An 18,225-nucleotide genomic window follows, 5' to 3' on the forward strand; every position below is an offset into this window, starting at 1 on the left:
GATAATATAATGTGATAGATAAGAGCTAATACCAATTTCGAAATGGATGGCAGCCCTGCTTTCCTTCTCCCGACAAATTGTCCAAAACTAGGAACCGCTTTCAAGGTATTTACCAATTATCGCATTGCAACGAAGCTCGCTATCCGATCCTAGGGAATTTAACAGTGTTTGTGCAGACGGTGTCGATTTCCAGCGACGACGTATCAAGCTGGAATTAATTCCGACTCGGTTTCAGTTGAAGTGCACCGGACGAATTTAGCCGGTAATTCCGTTATCATGGCGCCAAATGTAGAAACTCTAAAATAACAAAATGCAACGCATGACGGGATTCCACTTTTCAGCGGATTTCGGAGTACCTACCTAGAGTCCGAGATGCGATCGTTAATTGAATCTGCTCGAGCGTCGAATCGCAGAATGGTCTGTTTCCTGTTTCTCATGTTGGCATCTGTGTGCTGTTATCGAACGTGTACATACATTCGATGGCCATCTCCCTGTGTAGAAAACTCGCCCTCTCTCTTCTCTAGCTTTACGTGTTCGCGCAGCATCGTAAGCTATTTTCAAATTTACATTCCAATGCGGAAGTCGTGATTTATTTATTACAAGCACCTAATAAATTATGAATCGCTATGGAAAAGAAAACATCCGCGCGCTAGGGAAACGTCTGTCCGAAGATGCTCTGCAACCTCCTTTTAAATCTTAATCTACAGTATTTTTCTTGCTGATAAACTTCTTTTCCATTTCCTGTTTTCACTGTATTTTATTTATTTTTTTACATATTCCCCTACTGAAATGTTTTATATGTGTTTATAGGAGTTTGCTACAAATCGCTGCAAACGACGCGGCTGCATGCATGCAGCGAAATTCACGACTATTTGAATTTAAGCATGTACGAAAAATAAGATATTCATTGGGTTGCCCAGATAACATTTCGATGTGCATTGATGATTGGCAATTATTAATATTGAGTTGGATCTTTCTGGCAAGTTTAAAAAGGCAAAAGTCGAGACAAAAGTATGAAATGAGCATGATTTGTAGCGGAACGATTTATAGATTTATATTTACGTATCTATAATAAGCGCTTAGAAGAATATATAAAATAATTGTTTGTTGATCAATAAACTTTGATATTAGTATAATAAAATTATAATGGCGTGCAGATTGAAGTGACTCGACACGAAACCACAATATGTGATACAAGTATACAACGAAGATATTCCCATCGAAGTAATGTTGATAGCCGATGACAAATTCCCCACATTCAGTTTTGTCTTGACGTAGCCTTATTTGAAATTGAACATATAAAAGTTCATCGTAGCAAACTTTACATCACTTAATACAATTTAAAAAGCAATTATACCTACCTTATAAAGATTTGTGCTTGTGTTATGGAAATCAGAGACTTCATTTCAACTTTTTCCCAGGGGGGTAAAAGTTAGCTTTTTGATAGAAGCTTCTGTTCGACATGTTTAAACTTGTTGAAGTTTCTACTGGCCTAAACTTTAAATAACGAATAATCGGTTTGATTGAGATTTATATTATTTTAAATGATTTACATGTTTCTGGCCTGGTCAAATCTAGGTGGAACAAATAACGTCTCCCATGAAAGTATGAAAATAGTTTTTAAGACAAGCCATTCACATCAAAACAGTGAGAAGTTGAGATTGTATAATATTCGTAATGAATTTCATTGCTTAAAAAATGTGCTAGCGACATAAAACGAATTGTGTTTCCGAGATAGAAAACTTCAATAGTATATACATATATGTACGTTTCTCTTATTACTTATATTGTGTACATATATGATCTTGGAGGACCAAAAACAACAGTTGATTTGTAACTATCTGTGTTTTACTGTATCAATACGGTTTTAGTTGAGCTCATAATTTACATAATGTACATAATAACATAAATTGTTTAAAATTCTATTTATTAAATATAATATAGTAAACACAATATATCCATAGAGAAGTGATGAAAAAAAAAACTATTTATAATTACAACGTTAATAACATCCCAAAAATGGATCTTTAACATCACATTTGACATTTCTAGTCAATGGTCGTACTTTACACTATTAAACCATAGAACTGTCAAACTCAGCCAGCATGGGATGCGATAATGAGTTGTCAGTCTCGACTACCTATATTTCAGGAGCAACAGTCCAAGAACCTTCGACGATCGACATCAACCCTCATGCATCCGCAGAATTCACGTCTGTGGCCTTGGCTATCAAAAATTCACTTGCTTTGGTAGAACACAGAGTAAGCAACAAACATAACCTCATATATATATATTTTTTTTTTTTTTTTTTTTTGAAACAATACTTATTTAAAATAAAATCCAAATTTTTCATTTCAGAAAGATGGATCGACGCAAATTGTCAACACTTTCTCCAAACACACCAACCGAATAAATTGTGTAAAATGGGTTCAAACCGAACCGACAAAGATCATAACAGGATCTTGCGATTGCACCTCTATAATATGGTCTTGCACTTCACCATCAGTACTAGATTTCACCCCGTGGAGTATACTTCGCGGTCACACTTGTTCGGTGATTGCCGTAGACGCTCTATTCAAAGATAAATTATACGCCGTTACCACTTCTGCCGACTCCCTAATTAAAATATGGCACATTAATGAAAAAGGTACAATAATACAATCACAATTATAGTTTTAATATATTTGATTCTTAAACTTACTTCTATTTTAACAGGTGATAATAGCTGTGTACAAACTATAGATTTAAACTCTGCCCTCTGTCTCTCACTACGAATATTCCTTTTACCGACTATCGATACACCCATCATAGTATATGCACTGAGCGACAATAAATTATATGTGTGCGGTGAAGTTTTAAATAACCTTTATGAACTAAACTTTTCTGAACTGTTGACGTTAACTGGACATGAAGGTTGGATTCGTGGTATTGATGTTGTTTCATTTGGTAAGTGATAATTTAATTTCAACAATGCTAGTTGTACATCAGTATATAAAAATTATAATATTCAATGCCCATTCATTTTTATTAGATGATAAATTAATGCTGGCAACATGCTCACAAGACACTTACATTAGATTATGGGCAATTGAAAAATGGAAGGAAAATCTAAACACAGAAGAAGTGCAGATTAAAAAGCAGGGCTTTACCGTATCAGATACTAAATGGACCGTCACATTGGAAGCCGTCTTAGGCGGTCATGACAATTGGATATATGGTGTTAACTGGCATCTTTCAATGTTAAACGGTAATTATTCAGTTCGATGGTTACATCATATTACTTCAAAAAGAATACAATCCACTTGAACGATTTTCGACTGTGGCATATAATCAAAATGCTTGAAGGAAGGTTGCAGAAACGGATTCTATCATTTATACGGGTAATTGAAACCCAAAAAGATTTGAAATCTGAAAGCAGTTGAAGATCCAGTAGCAACAGAAGATAAACCTAATTAAAATATCTGCAACCAAATTCTGAATAAAGAACTGTATATTGTTGCCTACTACCAAAATTTTGCTTTAACGTAAAATATTATTCTTGTGGATTGGATCCTTTTTGTAGAAATTCATTCAATTTTGGATTAAACAATTTAGCCTTATATGTACTTATGTTTCTTATTGATAAGGTCGTAATCGTTTGAAATTACTATCGGCCTCCTTCGATAAGACACTAATTGTATGGGAACCAGAAAATCACCAAGAAGGCGTTTGGGTCGAAAAAGTACGTGTCGGAGAAGTTGGTGGAGGCGGTCTCGGTTTTTATGGAGCTAAACTCACAAACGGGGGAAATACAATAATAGCCAACGGTCACTTAGGGACACTTCACATTTGGAACTATAACGAAGTATATATCCTCATAATTGATTAATTCATTTAAAAAATTACATGCGTTACAGCTTTTTTCGAAAAATTTTAGGAGTCTGATAATTGGATACCTGGCGTTCCATGTGGTGGTCATTTTGCTGATGTCGTCGACTTGGCGTGGGAACCTAAAGGGCAGTTTTTGTTGAGTACCAGCTTGGATCAAACCACTCGAATACACGCGCCGTGGATTAGAGACAATCTTCCGATCACGTGGAACGAGATCGCCCGTCCGCAAATTCACGGATACGATATGTCTTGTTTGGCGATGGTTTCCAGATATGGATACGTTTCGGGTGCCGAGGAGAAGGTCATACGCACATTCGAAGCTCCACACAATTTTATAGAGAATTTCCATAGTATATGTAAAATTTCAAACGAGAAGGGCACTGACGATTACAGCAGTAAGTCTCAATAATGTAGGTAAACCTTTTTTGCATTGCAAAACATTCACTAATGTAAAAATGCTTCAGAAATTCCAGAAGGTGCATCAGTACCCTCCCTAGGACTATCTAACAAGGCCGTGTATTCTAATGAACAGCCCGAGAGCCAAAATGAAAACAATGCCCAATACCCTGATCATTACTTCGTTCCCACCAAACTAAACGGTAAAAAAAAAATTCGAATGTGACCAATCCATGACTTTATCTATGTATTTGAGGAAAATTGAGATGTATAAAAAACAAAATTCAATAATGACGCACACATACCAGCTATGACAGCATTTTCGATACAAGTTTGAGCTTTTATATAGGGAAACTCACACAAGACAAACGTTCTATTTCCGGTTGTCCAATTTTGTTCAAAAATTTTTATTACTTACTATCACCATAAATATTGTAAGCATAAAATATCAATAAGATAAAAATAAGTTAAAAGGTCAAAATAAAATAATGAAATATTGTTCTAAAAAAAATTACTATTTCCAGTTTCTGAATTCTAACCAAAAACTTGACAACTCTCAGTTAGTACATAAAAAACACAAATATAAATTTTCAGCTCGATACGTTTGGTGGTCACAATATTTTTGACATTTCTGAAAGGAAAAAATCACACTTCCGGTTTATTTAATTTAATGTTTTTTTTTTATTCACCACATTGATACAAAGATTATACTACTCATATTTAAAGGGCCGAAAAAAATAGTGGTAAAAAAATCGAACAAGAGTAAACTGCCACATTTCCGGTTGACCGAACTTTACTAAATTTTATATATTACTTGGTTATTAAGCTTACACTTCTAGATGACATTTCAACTCAGTACATTCAATGAAAGATTTCGGAGAAAAACTCAAAAAACCTCGATTCTCTAACATAAAAGTGCTACTTCTGGTTGTGTTAAAAATATTAGTGTATGAAATTTATTATTTCTATTACATGTAAAAAAGTTCCATTGAGCGGCTTAGAAGATAATTAAATCCAAAAACATATACAGAGAGGTCCCACTTCCGGTTAACTTAAAAATGTATGTACGTCGTATCAATAAGCACTTCAGTGACCGATACAAAGTTTCAATTCGATAGGACTTAGGGCGAAATCACACAGGAAGAACGCGGCACATGTTTTTTTAGATACTTTTAAACATGCGAAAAAAATGTGGCATGCCCAACACATTCATGGCACGCCCAGCACACATCATGCCAAAACCACCCCCTAAAGTGTTTTCGGTAAAATGTTATCCTTGCTTGACAGTGATCGATAACGGTGTATCCCATATTTGAAGACATGTAGAAGAACCCTCACAGCAGGGAGACAAGCACACAACATGCCTTTCTTCCCTGTATGATTTCGCCCTTACAGTGTACAAACAATCCCCAATAACACACAAAATTTTCCTAGATCATGAAAACGCGATCAATGATCGATTCTGAGTTCTAATCGGTTCGAATTTTCGCATGATCACAAAACTATTTCTACGTACATAGATAAAGTAAAAATATATGAAAAATGAAATTTCAAAAGGTCTTTGTCATAAATCATTATTATACTTTATTTAAAGAGCCACCAACTGAGGAAACACTCAAGCAAAACACTCTATGGCCCGAACAGCATAAACTCTACGGGCATGGCTATGAAGTATTCGCTTTAGCTGCAACTAAAGATGGCAAACTGGTCGCATCGGCCTGTAAAGCGACCAATCAACAGCATGCCGCCATTATAATATGGTAATAATAAGTTCAAAATTGCAAATGAATGTGACATATGTATTCCTATTAAAATCTGTATTTATTACTACTATTAAAGGGACACCAAATCTTGGGTGCAGGTTCAAAGTTTAGAAGCTCACAACTTGACGGTGACCCGGTTGAGCTTTTCACCTGATGACTTGTGCCTCTTATCAGTCTCTCGTGATCGACGTTGGACTGTATTCCGAAGGGAGTCTAAAGAAACCGAATTCAGCCTCGACGCTAAAACGGACAACTCGAATGGAATTCATTCTAGAATAATATGGTGTTGTGCATGGACGCATGATTCCAATTTCTTCGGAACTTGCTCCAGAGATGGAAAGGTATTATTACCGCTATACATAGATCCACGTTGAAATTTACAGTCATAATTCTAAATATAAAATTGATTTAGATTGTAGTATGGAGTAGATCTGATGAGGCAAATCAATCGTGGAAAAGCTTCAAAGCTGTTACACCATTTTTGACATTGGAAAATGAATCTGTAACTGCAATAGCTTTCGCTCCGATCCAAACAAACAACACGTACCTATTATCAGCCGGTTTAGAGTCAGGTTACGTACATATATATTCTTTGAAGCTGTCTCCAAATCTTGCTGAATGGACTCTCAGTCTTAAATTAGATAACAAGTGAGTATTTTCCGATATTGACGTGTTTCATTCTGTACTTACTTAAAACTCCCACGTCTTTCTTTTCCAGTTTGGCACACAACGGCGCTGTCAGAAGACTAGCGTTCAGACCGGTCGCCGGTTTTGCCGGCTGCAAAGACTCGGACGATAAAAAATTCCAGCTGGCCAGCGCCTCCAACGACAACATTGTCAAAATATTCAACATAGGAGTACAATAAGGCAGCAGTAAAGTGAAACCACATTTTTTCAAATATGTAAATCATAATATATTCATCCATTTCATATGTATACAATGTATCACTAGGCAGTCGCATTTCGAATATATATATACATATATATATATTTTATAAATAAAACTAAAATTCGCTCACAGTGGCTTTCAATTCAATTGGAGATCAAATATGACTGATATTATACATATGTACATCCAAATCAAATACATTTTTTCATTTTAAATAAATCAATAAATAAACACTGCCGTTGTATTTACATGGATATTAATTATCATTTCACACATGTATAAGTTATATAAAAACTATTTAATTAAAATCAACTTTAAATAATTTAAAATTTATGACATTAAACAATTTATACTAATGATGAATTTACACCTCACACTAGGAATATTAACAAGAAAAAAATACATATAATACTATCCATATTAGATTCGGTGTTTAAATGTTATGTATGTACATTGTTTTACATTATGATAATTAACAGAATTACAGGTACATCATTAATAAAAATGTCATAAAAATTGCATTTAAATAAATTTACATAAAAATATTTTTATCCTACTTCATTAGAATATTAAAAGGTAGATTTCTCAACTTTTTTTATTAATATTAAATTTATAAACGTATCTCTCTCTCTCTCTGTTCAACCGTACAAATTTAGATAAAATTACATTGTATTATGTAGAATTGCTATCTTTATCCAGATGAACTGACAACCAACAGTCATGAAAGTATTTTTTGTCTGAGTTGGATAATCGAGTTGTATACTTTGATCGCAGGTCCCAATTTCATACCGATGACGCTCACAAGGTCCTCTTGCGACATCATCAAAAACGACTCACCGTCTATGCGGTGTTTTGAGAATTTCCACGAAAATTCTCCGCATTTGGCAATCTGTTGCACGAAACGTTGCACCTCGGATTGATTCCAATTGCGAGGATCAACTCTGAGCGATTCGTTTTGCAGGATATCGTTGACGGAGAAGAATTCACTACTCCATAAGGGGGGAGCGACTCTATTCGGGTTTGGTAAGTATGGAGGGTAATAAACAGAAGATTCAATCTTTTCTTTATCCCTGGGTGATACATCTCGTTTCCTTTTCGATTGACTGCTTGATTCTTCATCTGATGCCTGTAAAATCACATTTTCGTAAATAAAATTCTAATAATAATCAATTGCATACAAATAAATACTTCTTAAATTAAATTTAAAATACCATTTCGGACTTTATTTCATCTTCCTGCTTTCTTTTCGGCGGTGAAATCTCATACGAAAGTGGCCTAAGATATTATAAATAAACATTTATTAATAAAATACTTTCAATTGTTTTTATTCATACACATTTAAATCTGATATAAACTTAAATCTACTTACTCTTCATCCATTTGGCTCATATCTTCAACATGTTTATCGTGTAATTCCGTCAACATTTCTTTAGGCTTCGACGAATTATTAATCCTTAAAATTAAAGAAACACATTTTAGAATCAAGCTCAAAATAAATACAATGTTGATGAATTGGCAGCTAAAACAAGCCTGATCCTAGATGAAAGTATTCAGTAAATAAGACTGATAAACACCAACTAATGTTTTCTTAACTGAAACCTCTAAGAAAATGTCTGCTTTAGCTGTCATAGCCTCAATTCAACACTCACTTTCGAGGTTCTCTCGTTCGAGGCTCTGACAATTGAGGAGGTGGACGCGCTCCATCTAATCTATCACGGAAAACTGGAGAAACGGCAGGCAGACGGTACGGACACTCGGCCAATGTGTTGTGCGTACTCAATTTTGCACTGCAAGAATTACCGAGACCACGACAACCAGCAGTCCCACAATCTGATGGCTTCTGAAAATCTTCCGGAGCTAAAAAAAAAAACAAAAACGTCAATAATCCTGCAAAAATATTGGTCAATATGGCACAATCAGACGGAAGTCTTACTCAATGGAGGTTCCAACAAATGTCCCGTCTTCAAACACCATCCAACGGGATGAATATCGGGACTGTCATCGTCGACCCAATACGACAGCTCATCGGGCCAACCATCGAACGATATACGAATTTGGTGGCACCTAACATCGGTGATTGATGCAGCTCGTATTAAAAATGGAGCCTGAAAACACAACATAAACACTCAAACATCAACTGGAAAAATATGCATAGAAAAACTAGTAATTTTTATTCTTAATAATAATAAAAAAAATACACACTACTGACTATTGCATATTGTACAGAAGTAGATAGAAAGTCAATATAAATAATATATACCCTTTTATCGACGGCTTCTAATTTCATTCCAATTTTGAATCTATGAGGTGGACGGGGCTTGAATGCCCTGGCAGGAACGGCAACCGCTTCAGTCTCGGTAAGATATTGTTCCCAAGTGAAATTCTCAGGATCTTTATAAACTGAAAATTCAAATTAACGTTTGCATATGGATAGTTGAAAGTAATAAAAGATAATTGTATAAATTTTAAAATAATTACAATTGGGTGGTGTTAGACTATAGCCATTATCATCGCACCAACCGACAGGATGAATGTAAGGAGAGGTAGGATCTACCCAATAGTCGTAGATATCATCCCAACTATCAAAATGGATTAATACTCTATTGTTAACTATATCGGCGACGGATGCCACACATGTAAGAGAATTCTTTCTATCTTCGGCTTCCAGTTTCATGCCTGGACGAAACCCAGTTGGACAGTTGTTCTAAAATGAGATAAAATTGTTAGAAATCGATACGAAGACATTGCTTTGTAAGTATTTGTAATAATATATACCTCTAATAAGTGTGAAAAAAGATTTTTAGGCGCTGCCGTGGCTTTGGATTGCTTAATGTACAGTGGCCAAGAAAAATCACTCGAATCAAAGCCCATAGGCAGTCTCAAATTCCGTTTGTTCTTCTCGCACCAACCAGGCGGAAATATATCGGACGAATCCACGTTAACCCAAAAGTCGTAGTCTTCGTGATACCCATCGAAGTGCAGGCGAAGTCTGTGACCTTGGATTTCTGTGACGGTGACGACGGAATAAATAGACGGGTGGATCGGATCGATGGCTTCCAGCTTCATGCCCTTCTTGAAGTTGTTCTTCTGGTGTGGATCTTTGAAGAACTTGGCGGGCGCGGCGATGGCCTTACAATGCTCCAAGTATCTCATCCAAGAGAAGCCGCTCTTGTTGCACAACCAAGGATTCTTATTCGGAACCGGCTCATCGGCGACTTTAGCATAGTTGTCTTCGATCTCTTCCAACTTCGGAGCCTTCTTTTCGCTCTGCTTCAAATCTTCAAAATCGTCTACGTCGTCTTCATTGATGACCAATTCGGCATCCTTTCCGATGCGCTTTTGAGTGATGGGCTTTTTGGGTTTTCTCTTTTTTCGGAAATCTACCGGTTGCCGATCTTTTTTGTATCGCAAGCTCTTCTCGTAGGCTTTTTGACACGTCCTGCTGCAAAAGTTCGACGTTACAAATTCGGCAGCCATACCGTGACAGCCGCATTCGTCACAACAGTACAATTCGTCGGGGGACATTGACTTTTTAGCGCGCCCGTTTAAGCCAGCACCGCGTTTTGTCGTATTCAATTTTTTCTCCGCGTCCATTATGTCGATCACACCAAACTCGTTCAGGTGGAATTGCAGAGAACTTCCGTTCAGCATAGCAACTCCATTATTCCACTGCAGACCCGGAGCGTCATCCAATACATAGTCCAAGACAAGCTTATCCTTGGGTTGTTTTTGAGTGCCTTTCTCGTGTTTGGCGAGGGAATTGCCATTGTCCGTGTTCTTTTCGGAGATGGTTTCGAGGGAATGGTGGAAATCGGACGAGACGCGACTTTTGCGTCTGTCTTTGTTGATGTGGTTTATTATTTGCAGCTGATTCGGTTTAGACTCCACGTCGTCCAGCTCCTCGTCGCAAAACAATGAAGGTACTCTGGATTTTTCATTGGTAGCCTTTGAATTTTCTGAATAATTGTCGTTCTTTATAATTTCGACTTTGGCGTTTATATTTTCTATAAGCGTATCGGCGCATAGAGATATCCTGCGTTTCGCATTATTTGCCTTCTTTTCGTTGCTATCAGAGTTTGACCGTCTAAGAATAGCTGGACCATGCGCAGAAGCGCTGAGATTCATACCTTGGGACATGTCCATCCCACTGTTCATTTTATTCAACAAACTTTTACCCTTATCCGGAATAGGAATAGTAAAAGACTTCTCGACCGATGTGTTGATATCATTGCTATCTGATATTGACACTGTATAAACATCGTCATTCATTGAAGCATCTGACTCGGGTATAGACAGTGTGTATTCTTGCTCATTAATCGGTTCAACTCTTGTTCCCGGAATGGCATGATCTGAATTTGAATTGTTTTTCTGAGTCGGCGCATTAGATGTTAGAAGACTGCTGCTCGAAATGGTCGTATTTTTACTGAAAGGTTGCAGCGGGGGAACATCGGCGATTGCATTAGGCACGGAGTCTCCCATCACAGTTATCTTGCCTTGTGGATCGTTCTGCAGTTGACCGTTAGCTATTTGGAAATTTATAACGGGACCTTTAGCAGACATCGAAGCGGGAACAGCCATAGGTACGTAGAACTTTGTATTGGGCATCTTCGATAAATTCATAGACGTTACCAAAAGTTTTTGATTAGTGGAAGTCGGCACTGACAGATGAGAACTCGACGTTAATAGTGACTGCTGATTATCTTGACTAGTTGGCAGATTCGACTTTTTCATGGAATTCACATAAGCAGATAAGGTATTCTTTCCACTCATGTAAGCAGATATATTTTTTCCGCCCGTCAATGACGGAATGTTCATAGGTACTTGAGTAAGTTTATTAGACTTTTGTATTACGACTTTCGGAGCCAATATAGAACACTTGCTAACTGGCGTAGATTTATTAGTAGACACATTAACAATCTGCCGAGGATTTAACTGCATACTACTTGAAGTTTGCTGGAAAAAAAACACAAATTTACAAATTGGTGTAGACATATTTACAATTAAACTTCTCAAGGCATTTTGAACATTCATTACTTGTCTATACAATCGCTAACACATATGTAAACCTGAACGCTTGTGATATTACGATTTTTGGACAATAAAAATATTATCCCTTTATGTATAGGATTTTTAGCAGTCGCATCTTTTAAATATGATTATTTTCTAATAATAAATAATTAAATTTAGTTTCATTTGAGCTTTTAAGGTTTAAGGATCAAAATTGTTTAAAATAAAAATACCATGAATTATTATGAATAAAAACACCAATATTTTTTTTTACTACCGCCATCTATGTATAAAATTAATGACCACCGAGATTAAAAATTTTCGGACTTGAAAAGCTTCTTAAACGATATTTTATCTCTATCATAATGGCGGAGGATCCATTTACTTATATTGATGACCAAAATGGCAAAGTATGAAAACGATCGGATAAGAGGCAAACTTTTTCCTGAATTGTAATGGTAAGTGAAACGTAAAGGAGCTATGTAATAAAAAATACGTTCAATTATTATTGGAGAAAAATATAAAAATCATGGCGGTCAATTTCTATACAAATAGTGTACCTCGAATTCAACTAAATAAAAAAGATGATTTCAATAATTTAAAATAACATAACAAAGAATCTAAATCTCTCCCTGAAAAAATACGTTCAATTATTATTGAAGAAAAATATAAAAATCATGACTCATCAAAATGGAATTATCTTTGCGGTCAATTTCTATACAAATAGGATGCTCCATATCTACTGTATTAATATTATTGAAAAATAAGTAATCTGGAATCTTTGCTCGTAAAAAGGAAACTGGATTGAAGAGATGCGCATCCAATAGACAAGATCCCCTGAAAACCCGATTATCTCTGCAGCAGCGATTTAAAACTGCTATATAGATAAGAACCAATCCACATCAGTGACATGACTGTGAGAAGACGATTCAGAAAAGCCAGACTTCGTGGACAGAAACCTTGCCTAAAACTTTCAAACTGTCGAAAACATTCAAAACGCTTTGAAGTTAGTTCTTAGGATTTTCATTACGTTGAAATAAATTTGAAATCACTTACCGATCGACGTACTATAATCTGAGAGTGGGACGATGTAGATGTGTTCATTTGCGATTCGGTGGCCTGTTTCAACCCAGTCGGTGTTTGAATGTAGAGAACGGGTTGAAGTTGACGAGCACCGGTCCGCACTTGCACCGGGTTGCCGGGATGAGCCATTTGCAACTGCACCGAATTCCCGCTGTTCGAATTGGGAATTTTCAATTGAAACTGCGTTCCGGGCAGCTGCAACTGATTGTCTTGAATTTTTGCTTGCAACGACGAGTTACTTTGCGGGTCATGTTTTTGCAGAGTCGAATTTAAATTCCTCATCGTGCTCTGACCCAACTTTTCCATGTCACTAGAAGCGATATGTTTATCCAACCTGTTGGAATTCTGATTTGTCATTTGCAGCTGAATGATTGAATTTGGAGATCTCAAGTTCGAAAGCTGAACGGGCAGAAGCGTCGAGCTGGAAATGCTAGGCGTCTTTTGACTGAGATTTGAAACGTTGTGTATGTTAAGTGATGATGTCGATAGTTGCAAAGGCAATCCTGAAGCGTGATCGGAGACGAGGGTGCCGCCAGACGTTCGCATAGACGTCGCAAGGTTCAACGAAGAGCTAGAATTCAACAGTTGAAGAGGCACATTGACAGTACGGGGCAAGTTGCCCGTCGACACGGGTAGTATCTGAATGGGGCAGCTATTTGGCAACTTTGTCAAACCAGCTTGCTGCGACGCCATATTTTCGTACCTTCCGGTATCTGAAATAAATAAAAATATACTTTGAGTGAATTGAATGACTTTGCACGTTGTGAACGACATAAAAATGAGGTCAAAGATAAATTTGCAAGTATGTAATTAAATTATAGAACATATGTGGAAACTGAATTCAAGCCAACGTTTTAAAAATAGAACAATTAGATTCTAAAAAAAAAGTTTTACTTTCCCAAACCCAGTTCCATCTGCTTCATTGTTGTTAAAATGTAATGTTCAATCTAAATGCCAAGCCACAATCTAAAATACTCGGCAGTTAGGGATTTTCATTGGGAAATTCTGCTATGATTATAAATTCAGAAATTCCGGTGTAAACCAGTCTTTATAAACATTGACACGGATTACACGACCTATGTTCAATGCATTTTTTTTTTCAATGCTACCTGGAAAGGCTCAGCGGGTAGTATTCTTGCTCACTTTGTACATGCTCAAAATACAACGCCTATCGGCGTTTTTCAGGCCAATGGACTTGTTGGCAAAACGCCGATCGGCGTTGGTCAGCATTTAAAGGGTTAAGCATTACAAAAAAAAGAATACTTTCCCATTATCTGTGGGCAGGTTTTTAGAAATATATTTTTTTGTATTTAAAAAAGAACTTATTCGTTCTAACATCTACTTAAGATGGCGTGACATTCTTACAAAAGATAGGAATCTAGGCAGCGAGGATGCTGTGAGCAAGAAAACATGAAATAGTCTTTTCGAAAGAAAGTCAACATCCTATTTAGGAAATCGGTTCGGCAACAGTAGTCTACCATTTGTGATGGCCAGAGACCGGCAGACAAGTTTCCTTTGTCTACAAAAATTGTTCATTATTGTCGGGTCACAGAATTGACATAACTGTTGACTGAAATAATTACATGAAAGAAATTTGCACCCAGAATTTTAACAAATGACCCCCAACAGACAATAAGAGTCAAAAAAACAATCGTCGAAAGCTTGTTACAAAGAGAAAGAACAAAAGAAAGAACAGAGTACTTCCTCAACAATGGATTCTGGAAGGAGCGTGTCGGGAGACTCGCGAGTGTTTTTTAATCTAAGTGGCTGACTGCAGTTGAAGATCAGAAGGAACTGTATTTGAACATTACAAAGTCAATCATCGCTACAACTTGGCTGATCCACAATCTGGTGATCATGCTTTGGACGCAAGTACAGTGGCATAATAAACGACACCGAGGAACAATTCATCATCGTTTGGAGTCGAATTCATTTGGAAACAGCTGGTCAGAAACGACAACGTATTCGAGTCACCTTTGTACAAAAAATTTTGGCTTCCGGAATCTGAACTACAATTTAATTTACTAACATAAATTTATTTCATTATCAAAATATTCCATTTAAAATAATATTGATTATGATTTATTGCGCATCTTGTCACACGTTTATGAAACAGGTTCGGTTTCGAATTAAACTTTCTACTCAAATCCATTAGTAGTGTATATGTTACATTTAAAGTGTCAAATCTCGCAGATGTATACATTGTCTAGTATATGCATACACCAGCTTTGATTTTTAGCTAAAGCTTACAACGCTAGCTAAAAATACACTACTATACGCTGTGCACCAGTAAATTTTCTCATCAATGTTTGATAGATAAGCTGATTTCAATAAATTTCATTCTCAAGAATGGAACCAATCGTATGCAAATAACCAAATTGCTGTCTGATTAATACGAACATAGACAATAATGTTCAAGTTTTATAACCACATCCATATAACATACGATTTTAGGTTAGGGTAAATTTATGTAGTTACAAGGTTTTGTCTCCAGTGTACACTGCTACTAGACGATTTTGACAATGCATACACATACTAGACAATGTATACATCGCAGAGCTTTACACTCTTACTGCAACGTACACGAACAATAAACAACAAAGATATTTCATTTCTGAAAATCAATATACGAGTCGTTATATATTTGAAAGCGGCGGAAGCCCAATTTTCAGTTCGAAAAACAATATTCCTGTTTGATATAATTCACAAATTGCCATTCGATACGTCCAGAATCTCGGAAAAGCAAAATAAACGTATTTTTTTACATATTGTCAAACACAAAACATTATAGTAGACTTTCAAATCAATGGGAAATTTAGTAACTATGATACGAATGTACTAAAATTCCAATGATGAAAAATCTCGTCAAATTTTCAAAACATATATGTATGTATGTGAGATTGTTTACCAACTGATTTGTTCGAAATGATTACAGTAATGATAATTGTATGCTTCGAAAGAGATACATAAATCAACTGGTGGCAGGCGAAAAAATCAAAACGATAAAAAAAAGAAACAATGCGTAATAGATGCGAATTCCAAGTGGAGTGTGGAAAAAATTGAAGAGTGTGATAGGATATGTGGAGATCCTCAAAGTGGAAAGTGGGAGAAGGGATTTGTTGGCGAGTGGATTACGTGCGCAGGCTGCGAGTGTGTTTATCGGCCCAACTTGACGTCCACTGAGCGAGCTGCGAAAAGTTTGTTTCGGTGGCGGAGCCCTACGCGGGGGACAGCCCGGACGAGTGCGACTCCGGTCGAGACCACGACCGATACGCGAGGAGCGACACGAGAGAGTGAGAGTGAGAGGGCCAGCGCCAGAGCAACGGGGCAACAGAGCAGTCGACCGACAGTGCACCAGTTGGCTGGGGTTGGCGAGTGGCGGGGGCGGGGGGGAGGGGTGGGGAGCAAGGGCGAGGGGCGGGGGCGCAGACTCGGGGAGCGAGCGCGCGCCCCCGCCTTCCGATCTACCTGGTGGTTCTCCATACAAAGTTGTCAGGTTTTGCGCACGGAGAGACCGTACGCACGTGCCCCGCACTCCGTGGCCAGTGGCCGAGTGAGACCGAACGAGACCGCGAGACCGCGAGTCCGCGAGCGCAAAACAAAAGCCCCGACGCACGCTCTACGCTCTACGCTCTACGTACATCTGCATACATATACATACATATTTGTGTAGGACGCGCGCTGCTTTTTTTCGTTTCCAAATCAAAACGCTATCGTGCGACGATTCAAGGTCTGTTCATACCTAGTCAGCACGTACCGACTTCAGCAGGTATCCGGCCGTACGAAAAGTATTCTTTGGTACATTTTGTATGGGTATATTCGTACCAACCGTCACGTTTACGCCACGGCAGGCTTACAGCAGTAGCCGACATTTCCTGTTCATGCCTTACAGCAACATCCGTCAACGTATCGTATCCGTTTTTTTGGCCATCGTGGAAATATACACCCGAATTACGTGCCACGAGGCTGCTGCTTTGCTGTTTTGCACCAATTATCGATAGTGACAGTTGACAGCTGTTCAATATTTCGACATGGTTTTGGCGCAAATATTTAATTTTTTTACGGAAATATTTAAAAAAAATTTGTCCATCATCCACAAGCTCCTTATACAGTGTCCAAAACTCTCCTTCGGTTTTTCTATTTTTTGACATGGAATGCACATCAAAACGCCTCCATGCTTTTTTATTGCCTTCTTGAGCTTCTTCTTCCAACAACAACGCGATTATACATAATTTTCGTTCGATAAACGTCGAGACATTTTTGCTAACTTGTATTCTGACGCGTAGCTACGAATGCACGTGTATGCATTCATATTGCAAGTACTCGACAATACGACGTAAGCAATATTGCGTCGTATCGTCATGGCCTCTAATGTATAAGTAAGCCGATTTTGCCTTGCACTCGGCCAAATTGCTGTAAACGTGACGTGACCGCGACGTGTAGGTAGATATGAATAGAAATTTAATAAAATGACATATTTGAAACGGAGTCGTGCAGTGCTATTAAGTATGAACAGACCTTCATTCTATTGCGCTTGACTCCAAATTAATCCGATCAATTAGAAACTTACATATGTATATAGAAAAAAAAAGTGTGTGATGTTGACCCGGTCCACAATCGTAATCAAACCGTCGACTGTTGACTGTTTGCGCGGTACACAGTCAATAAAATCCACAGTATCACTCGCATCCAACTCCCATATAGGATCGCTATATGGGAGCTGGGGGTCTACGTGACGAGCCAGAATGTTAAATTACAGAAAACACAAATATCGGAAGGCAAAGATCGAAAATCGAAAGATCTTAAGTCGAAATATCAAAAAAAAAAAAAGGGTGCATGGTAAACGGTACATACTCACGTACATACTCACTTAATTTGCGCGAGCAGGATACAACAGGAACAAGAGGGACAGTCTTTTCCTCCCGTATTCTGCGCGCGCACATTAATACGGAAGGAAAAGCCTGTTCCTCTTGTTCCTGTTGAATCCTGCTCGCGCAAATTAAGTGAGTATGTACCGTTTACCATGCACCCTTTTTTTATCTTTCGACTTAAGATCTTTCGATTTTCGATCTTTGCCTTCCGATATTTGCGTTTTCTGTAATTTAACATTCCGGCTCGTCACGGAGACCGGGGAGCTAGATACGGGTGATACTTTGGATTTTGTTAATTGTGTAACGCGCGTCACTGATCGAATTCAAGTTCAAACCGAGACATTTA

General features: G+C 37.5%; 2 protein-coding genes across 3 annotated transcripts; one reads left to right on the forward strand and one right to left on the reverse strand.

Moving 5' to 3' along the window:
• Positions 1-2,082: 2,082 nt before the first annotated feature.
• Elp2 (elongator complex protein 2) lies at positions 2,083-8,220 on the forward strand. 2 transcript variants are annotated; one of them, XM_077438074.1, is made up of 12 exons: positions 2,083-2,261; positions 2,359-2,647; positions 2,716-2,946; positions 3,032-3,247; positions 3,627-3,844; positions 3,917-4,265; positions 4,335-4,469; positions 5,861-6,026; positions 6,106-6,370; positions 6,442-6,677; positions 6,748-6,902; positions 7,693-8,220. In XM_077438074.1, the coding sequence occupies exons 1-11, from the start codon at positions 2,106-2,108 to the stop codon at positions 6,893-6,895; spliced, it is 2,409 nt and encodes an 802-aa protein (XP_077294200.1). In that variant the 5' UTR covers positions 2,083-2,105; the 3' UTR covers positions 6,896-6,902; positions 7,693-8,220. The 2 variants fall into 2 exon arrangements, with proteins under 2 accessions (XP_077294200.1, XP_077294199.1); XM_077438073.1 differs by lacking the exon at positions 7,693-8,220 and having other exon boundaries at positions 6,748-7,130.
• On the reverse strand, positions 7,519-16,602 carry l(3)mbt (lethal (3) malignant brain tumor). The gene is made up of 10 exons (XM_077438072.1): positions 16,477-16,602; positions 12,982-13,721; positions 9,694-11,871; positions 9,397-9,622; positions 9,179-9,318; positions 8,852-9,023; positions 8,568-8,775; positions 8,288-8,371; positions 8,130-8,193; positions 7,519-8,044 (listed from the first exon to the last, which is right to left on the reverse strand). Exons 2-10 carry the CDS (start codon positions 13,699-13,701, stop codon positions 7,637-7,639), a joined length of 4,200 nt encoding a protein of 1,399 aa, XP_077294198.1. The 5' UTR covers positions 13,702-13,721; positions 16,477-16,602; the 3' UTR covers positions 7,519-7,636.
• Between the last annotated feature and the right edge of the window lie 1,623 nt (positions 16,603-18,225).

The sequence above is a fragment of the Arctopsyche grandis genome, chromosome 9, assembly GCF_051622035.1.
Source record: "Arctopsyche grandis isolate Sample6627 chromosome 9, ASM5162203v2, whole genome shotgun sequence".
Classification (NCBI taxonomy): Eukaryota; Metazoa; Arthropoda; class Insecta; order Trichoptera; family Hydropsychidae; genus Arctopsyche; species Arctopsyche grandis.

Coding starts and splice junctions, on each gene's coding strand:
- Elp2 (XM_077438074.1), top strand. CDS start 2,106: ATGGGATGCGATAATGAGTTGTCAGTCTCGACTACCTATATTTCAGGA. Junction 4,470..5,860: donor CGTTCCCACCAAACTAAACG/GTAAAAAAAAAA, acceptor CTTTATTTAAAG/AGCCACCAACTGAGGAAACA. Junction 6,027..6,105: donor CATGCCGCCATTATAATATG/GTAATAATAAGT, acceptor CTACTATTAAAG/GGACACCAAATCTTGGGTGC.